At 31.9% G+C, this 7,810-nt stretch overlaps 1 protein-coding gene across 2 annotated transcripts; it reads left to right on the top strand.

Moving 5' to 3' along the window:
• The first annotated feature begins 2,498 nt into the window (after window positions 1-2,498).
• LOC108829979 (beta-glucosidase 27) lies at window positions 2,499-5,761 on the top strand. 2 transcript variants are annotated; one of them, XM_018603587.2, is made up of 12 exons: window positions 2,499-2,639; window positions 2,721-2,767; window positions 2,864-3,024; window positions 3,142-3,273; window positions 3,397-3,474; window positions 3,559-3,646; window positions 3,731-3,986; window positions 4,073-4,188; window positions 4,509-4,726; window positions 4,869-5,006; window positions 5,107-5,215; window positions 5,327-5,761. In XM_018603587.2, the coding sequence occupies exons 2-12, from the start codon at window positions 2,760-2,762 to the stop codon at window positions 5,640-5,642; spliced, it is 1,620 nt and encodes a 539-aa protein (XP_018459089.1). In that variant the 5' UTR covers window positions 2,499-2,639; window positions 2,721-2,759; the 3' UTR covers window positions 5,643-5,761. The 2 variants fall into 2 exon arrangements, with proteins under 2 accessions (XP_018459089.1, XP_056862643.1); XM_057006663.1 differs by having other exon boundaries at window positions 3,142-3,474.
• Window positions 5,762-7,810: the final 2,049 nt, after the last annotated feature.

The following is a 7,810-nucleotide window of genomic DNA, read 5'->3' as shown; positions in this document are numbered from 1 at the left end:
GTACGTCTATATGTTAATTATTCTTAAGACTTTATAACAAAATGAATATTTCAAATATATTAGTTGTTGAAAATTTTGTTAATTTGGATCAAGACAAACCAATCATTCTTAGATTTTTCTACATAATTTAGTTGGAAATAAAAAATGTTTACTTGACACGATGAGAACAGTCTGGAATCAAAGTTCACAAATTCAAAACCAAACATTTTTATTTTGTTAAAATTAGTATATCGTCAAAACAGATGTCATCCCCTGCATTTGAAAAAACTTCTGCTTATGTGGTTTGATTAGATAGTCAATTAGTCATATTTATCATTTTTACATTTAATTAAAAACAAGATGGTCCAATTCGATTTTTATATCTCGATAGATACATTCAACAAAGTAAATATATATTATATTTTTTATTTAAACTAAGTATCACATTGATTAGTAATCTTAAATTATTTTTTTTAAATAAAATCTATGAAATTACATAATATGATTAACATATATAGGACAATTAATGATTATAAATCATACATATTTGATTACAATTTTTGTATCTTTTCTTTTATTTTATTAATTTTATATTATTAAAATAAATTAACAATCACATTAAGCATATAATAAAAAATAGTTTTTTTCTTATATGTTATATTTTATATTTTTTAAAACGCCTATAAATTACTAAAAGGGTAAAATCCTACATTGATAATTTTGTGATCAATAGTTTATTTTTTTAAACAAGATACAAACAATCATAAATCGTATGAATATAAAATTTCATTAATTGATATTCATTATATATATCATTTAAATTAAATTGTCTAATATATAAAAAATATAAACAGTTAATTTAAGAATTTGCATTGTACATAAAAATACATAAATATGTTAACCCTCTTTTATTTCTTAACTTTAACTCTCATTTTCTTAGTTAAAACACCGACATAGAATAATGTCGATTGATAATTTAAAATGGTAACATTTTTTTTTCATTTAACCATTTTTCTTAAATGGGTGAAGAACCATTTTAATGATTAATTAAATAGGCTACGTACATAGAAGAATGTACTTTAGATTAAAAATGGTTGCATTACCAAAATTAATATGCATCATCACTTTCATTTAAAATTTTGTTAATATATACTTTTTATTATATTTAAATAAAACATAGTTTTAAAATTCACCCTGTGCGGGTTATCATCTAGTAAATGAATAAACGAAAAAAAAACCGTCCTTGTGTTTTTTTTTTTTTTGTCGTCTTTGCATTTCATAAGCCCGAAGACAGAGGAGTACAATACATAAGCATAATATTTTACACGTGTAAACACTAAACAAAAGAACAAGCAACGTGGCTGAATTGAAGCATGCAAATTGGAATCTTCCACCACCGGCAGCTCTCATCGTCAAACCACCGTCTGAACATCATCTTCTTCGCCACAAAGCCTTGTACGAGTACTCCTTGACCTCCAATCTTTCACCATAGCCGCTGTTTGAATTCAGAGCACCTTTCCATACCGATTGGTAAAAACAGAGAAGAAACTCGATTGATTTATTGAGGATTCTTTATCGGACCATACAACGATGCCGACTCTGCTGGACCCTCCTTACATCAACCAAGATAAAATCATCATCACAGTCTCCCTTTCCTTCAAAGATACTTCACTCTAACACCAATCTCGGATCCAATCTAGGATAAGTGAAGATTGACTCCTTTATGAAAGGAATATGTGCATAATCGGTAAAAAAGAAGAACCAAATCAAACGACACGGGATCTGGTTGATTTGTGAAAGGGGCGGAAGTTACAAGCAAACAAATCCGGCTTGACCGGAACATATATCTACGTTCCACCGTATCGGAATAATGATAAGATTGATAAACAGATCCGATCCAGATGAACACTATCACTTTTGCGAAAACCAAAGTTGCCTATGCGAAAAGTAAAGTCGCCATAGCGAAACAAAATAATCGATCAGAAGATCGAAAGACACACAAAAAAAAACAGAAGAGCTTGATCGCTAACCCCTGTGAAAGATATGAATCGGTGAACAGGGGCTTGAGAGAAAATATCTCTCTCTAGAGAAAGAGAGAGAAGCTCTTCCCGTTTGCCTGAAAGCATCTTACCGTACTTGTGTTTAAAATATCGAAACTAAAATCAAATCATATGACCACTCTAGCAAAGGGATCTCCCCAGCACTTTATTAAAATTAATTATGGTATGTTACTGTTCATATATGTGTAGAAGTCAAGACACGAGTAATCTAGTTGGTTCAATATCGCATGGCGCAAGACCGCAACTGACCAAAAATTTATTATATTATTATTGTCTAATTGTTGCAGCAGATTATTTGACCAAGAAAAGAAAGAAGTTAACGGTCAGCATGCGTAAGGGCAAATAGTTTGACTAAATAATGTATGAATTTTCTGCGTTCCTTCGCATAAAATGCAAATCCCTTTGCCTATATATAACTTCACATATCCCATCACTTCTCTCACAACTCAATAATCTTTACTTTCTTTCTTTAAGGAAAAAGATTCATTCATTTATTTCTTTTGCATGAACAAACATATCATTCATTTCATTCTTTCAGACTAGACAAATAAAACCAGCTCTCCATTCGATTTAAAACACTCACAAAAGATCTTCCAGTCGGTATGTTGTATATCCTCTTGTATATCAAAGTTATGTTAATTTTGTGTGCCAACTCATAATCTTATATATGTTCCTATGCAGATTTAAAAGGCGAAAAGGATTAGAAATCATTTATAAACAATGACGCTGTGAGTAATCGAACTTTAATATAACCACAAGGCTATGCAAATAAGTTTACCCTTGGACAAACATTTTCTTATTTGTTTGTTAAATAATATTAACAGAAAAAGGAACACTTACTCGAAGAAAAACTCGTTCGGCCGTTCTGATTTTCCTGAGGGTTTCCTCTTTGGGACAGCCTCATCGGCTTACCAATATGAAGGAGCTATAAATGAAGCTCCTCGTGGAGAAAGTGTTTGGGATACATTTGTTCGCAAGTATCCAGGTTTGTGCCCGTAACAAAACATCTTTTATCATTTTATTTATTTATAGGTTTACAAATGTGAATTGTTGCTTTATACGCTATTCATGATACTAATACAAGAAATTGAATATTTTGCAGAGAGAAATTGCTACTCTAACGCAGACCAAGCGGTCGAGTTCTATAACCATTACAAGGAAGACATTCAGAGAATGAAGGATATTAACATGGATGCTTTTAGATTCTCAATCTCGTGGCCTCGAATTTTGCCTCGTAAGTTCTTAACTCATATGTATAACACCATTTTCTTGATTAAACGCATATTAAGGGGAGAGTTTTCAAATAATCCGGTAGAGACTAATCCTTGTTTTTTTCTCATTTTTTTCCCAAAAATAGTTGGAAAGAAAAGCAAGGGCGTGAACCAAGAAGGAATCAATTTTTACAACGATCTCATCGATGAACTCTTAGCTAACGGTATTTAATTAATCGCTGTTATCTATATATATTAACCTAGTCGTCTAGATTGAAATATTCTAACAAGATCATATATATGAACAGGAATTACACCTCTTGCTACTTTATTCCATTGGGATACTCCTCAAGCCCTTGAAGATGAATACAACGGATTTCTAAACGAAGAAGCTGTGTAAGTGATTAGAAAATACATATTACTTTCCATATATTTTTCAAATCAATGTCTCTAATATGCATACAAAATAATATCTTGCAGCAATGACTTCAAAGATTTTGCGGCCTTATGTTTCGAAGAATTTGGAGACCGTGTGAAATTGTGGGTTACACTAAACGAGCCATGGGTCTATAGCATTGGTGGCTATGACACAGGAAGAAAAGCTCCTGGACGTGCCTCCAAGTACATGAACGAAGCAGCTGTAGCTGGAGAATCTGGCCTCGAGGTGTATACCGTTAGTCACAATCTACTTCTTGCTCACGCAGAAGCCGTTGAAGTCTTTAGAAACAATCCAAAAGTAAGGAACATATTTGATTTTTAGTTTTATAGACACATCTAGTCACTGGAAAATATTTTATTCAATATGTTTTGTTTGAATATCAGTGTAAAGATGGCAAGATTGGTATCGCGCATTGTCCCGTATGGTTTGAGCCTTATGACTCAAACTGCCCTGATGACAAAGAAGCATGTGAAAGAGCCATGGAATTCATGTTTGGATGGTAAGTGTATATTTTTTACTTTAAATTATATAGCACACACAGTCACATTCTTGACGTGATAACATATACACCACCAACAAGGAATTGAAATAGTAGATAACACTCTTAAATTTCCAGTTAAAGACTTAAAAGAGTTGTCGATTCAATTTCCATTAGAACGAATATACTCTACTAAATAGAGTTAATTTTAAATGGTTTAGCTTTTTCTCTAGAGAATATTCTTTCGGTTCAGAAATTCTAGACATTCAAAAAATTAATAATCTATACACCATACAGTTTTTTGGTTAATTTTCTAATTTTATTTTTTTTCGATTTAACAGGCACATGGATCCAACGGTGTACGGAGATTACCCAGAAGTGATGAAGAAATCGATCGGGAAAAGATTACCCTCGTTTACCGCAGCCCAATCCAAGAAGCTAAGAGGTTCTTTTGACTTCGTTGGAGTGAATTATTACAGTGCTTTCTACGTTAAAAGTATTGCTGAAGTGGACCATAACACTCCCAATTGGAGATCAGACGCACGCATCGAATGGAGAAGTAAGTTGAATTTTAAAATAATACTTATTCATATCTTATTAGGGCTTCTATTCGTTTCTTGGCTCACAAGCTTGTTAGGGGTGATTATTCGTAGGGGTTTTGATTACCATTGTCTCACAAGTTTTTGTTGATATTGGAACAGAACAAAACAAAGCAGGACAGACGTTGGGAGTAAGAGGTGGTTCAGAATGGGACTTTCTGTACCCACAAGGGCTTAGAAAGTTTCTAAACTATGCTAAGAATAAATATGAAAGCCCTAAATTCATGATCACTGAAAACGGTAATATATAAAAATTTATACTAAGCTCTTCCGATATAGTTTTACTCAAAAAAATTTCGTGATATGGTTTGCTAAATCTCTACTTGTTAAAATTCTTCAGGACATTGTGATATAGATTACGAGAAAAAGCCAAAGCTTTCTAACTTGATGGATCTCCAAAGGACAGAGTACCACAAGAAACATCTCCAAAGCATCCAACAAGCCATCCAGTAAGTTATATTCTACAAATGAAAATTTCATTTAGTTTCTTGACACATTAGAAACTGTATTGTGAACCTATGCTAAGCCCTTTTACTGTTGATAAATGTTTTGTTGTTTAGGGAGGATGGTGTTGAAGTGGAAGGATACTTTGCGTGGTCATTATTAGACAACTGCGAATGGAACGCTGGTTATGGAGTCCGATATGGCCTTTTCTACGTCGATTACAAGAATGGGCTAAAACGTTTTCCAAAAATGTCTGCCATGTGGTTCAAAGAGTTCTTGAAGAGAGAAGAAGAGATGGGAGATTCTGATGAAGAAGAATACTTGCTTAATCTTGCAACAAAGAAGAAGAGATTCTTATTAGCAACTGGTTCGGCCTCGTGTTTTATTCCTAAGATGTCTGAATCTTCTAAGGCCCTCGAGCTACTTTTCTAGATTTATTCGGTTTTATATTTGTTGTGTAAAAAGCTTTAAAGCAAAGCAAACTTTTTGTTTATTATCATTCTTGGATTCAAATCAATTAATATAGTACAAAAGTTTAAACAATAGTGCATTACCACATGGTAAACTGGTAAACGACACGAATATCTTCAACATTTGTTAAAGAGGAGGATTTGTTAGAGGAGGATTTAGAGCATGATTAACGTTCTTAGAGTGTGTTTCTTAGCGGCTAAAAAACTCATCCTAAGAATTCCGGGTTAATCATGGTCTTAACAACTTTATAGATCTTTTTTAATCATTTTTGGCGTTGACCAACAGAAATGTGCCCATCCACTTCACCCAATAAAACAAATCTGCAAAGCTATTTTACCTACGTTATATACATAATATTTCATATTAAGAGACTAAACCAAAATCATAGAAAAAAATTCAAAAAAACAATGCACTTATGCATTATAATTCTAGAAATATTTGACAACTAGTGGTGTGTCCGCGCTTTGCGCGGGGCTATACCTTGTTTTTGTTTCATTTTATGTATTAGACACTCTCCCTAATGTTTCAGCGAGATATTCTATTTTGCTTAGTCTCCGCTGTGAATGATTAGAGTAACTTTATCAGATTGTCGTAGTAAAATATCTTTATCGATCATGGTTGTTTGAGATCTCGTACCTAAATTTGCTGCTTTATATTTTTCACTAAGAACACATTCTAAATTATATTGCGAGAATTTTGGTGACCAATAATTTAGAAAATATAATTTAGCTTAGTTGATAGTGGAACAACGTGTGCAGGTGTTGGATGCAGTCGAAGGCATACATTTACCCAAGTATTTGAAACATGGTTTATAGCATGCAGCTCAGCCAAATGTTTGTATTGTTGGCACATAGTTGGCTATATATTTCTTATGTAACAATGGACTATGCAGAGATACTCGAAACCTTTTTGCAACAACATAATATCGTCAAGAAAAAAATACTAACATGGACGGAGGCAATAAAGGAGGAGTACTAGAGTGAGTTGACCCTACTACTTTTTAAAAGATATTTGTATTTCTTTTAAGTAAAAATGTATTGATCCCAAAAAAAAAATTGACTCCACTTAAAATATATCTCCACAAAAATAATTAAAACATTAAAATTTAAAAACAAAATTATATAACTAATACATTTATATCATTTATTTGTTAAAATTTGGATTTGTATTAATTTTATCTCAATTTCAACTATTGAAAAACAAACTTTGGAATCAATAATACATTTTTATTCTAAACTTAGTTACATATTAGATTTAATCCCAAATTATATTAGGCCCAAATAGTATTTTAATTTATTATCAGGAACATTAAAAATAAATTAATAAAAAACTCTTTTTCTTTGACAAACGCGAGAGTTCGTGTTCTAGAAGCATGGTTTGGATGAATTTGAAATTGGGTTCTTTTTTAGTTTATACTTTGGTGTTTTGATTATTTATTTATCAAACCAGAGATGATTATGATTCGTTGAAAATATTATTTTGACTAAAGAAATTCAACAAAAATATTTAGGGTTGATGTTTATAATCTGAATATTTTTAACAGCTAGTTTCATATTCAGAAATAGCCTAATTTTTTATTAAATAGATAAATAATAGACCAATTTATCTAAATGATCCTGGTGAAAACAAAAATTGTAATATCATCATAATCAAAGAGATAAGGTAAAACACAAATATTTAACTTGGGAACTTTATCAACTTTATGGTCATTATTTTAAAGCAAGACTCATAAAAATACATCAAAGTGGTTTTATCATTCTTAGTTTGATCAATATGGTAATTGGTTAGAATAAGATTTTTCAGTCGAAACAAATATTTAAAGATGTTGTGAATGAAACTGTAATAAAAAGTTTCAAATTAGGAAGGTAATATAATTATTATTTTTGATCCTGGTCCAAAAACTTTATGGCTCCTCCATTGAATATTAACCAAATTGTTTATGTAGTTGCTGAACTAATATGTATTCAATACCGTCTACATTCTTGTGAAAGCGTAAAGGCCCAGCGTTTTAAGACTTTGCTTCTGCTTCTGCTAACATGGTCAATGCGACTAAAGATCGCAAAAGGAGTGGCACATGGGCTAGCATGAATGCAGCCCAAGAAAGTTGGTACATCAAGCCTTCTACTTCC

Source organism: Raphanus sativus, chromosome 4 (assembly GCF_000801105.2).
Source record: "Raphanus sativus cultivar WK10039 chromosome 4, ASM80110v3, whole genome shotgun sequence".
Taxonomy (NCBI): Eukaryota; Viridiplantae; Streptophyta; class Magnoliopsida; order Brassicales; family Brassicaceae; genus Raphanus; species Raphanus sativus.
The sequence above is the reverse complement of the archived record's forward strand: the minus strand, read 5'-3'. Positions and strand labels throughout refer to the sequence as shown.

Bases quoted from the DNA above. Each gene is read 5' to 3' on its own strand.
- LOC108829979 (XM_057006663.1), top strand. The intron at 3,647-3,730 runs GTAAGTGATTAG...AATATCTTGCAG, and splicing joins TTTCTAAACGAAGAAGCTGT to CAATGACTTCAAAGATTTTG. The intron at 3,987-4,072 runs GTAAGGAACATA...TTTGAATATCAG, and splicing joins TCTTTAGAAACAATCCAAAA to TGTAAAGATGGCAAGATTGG.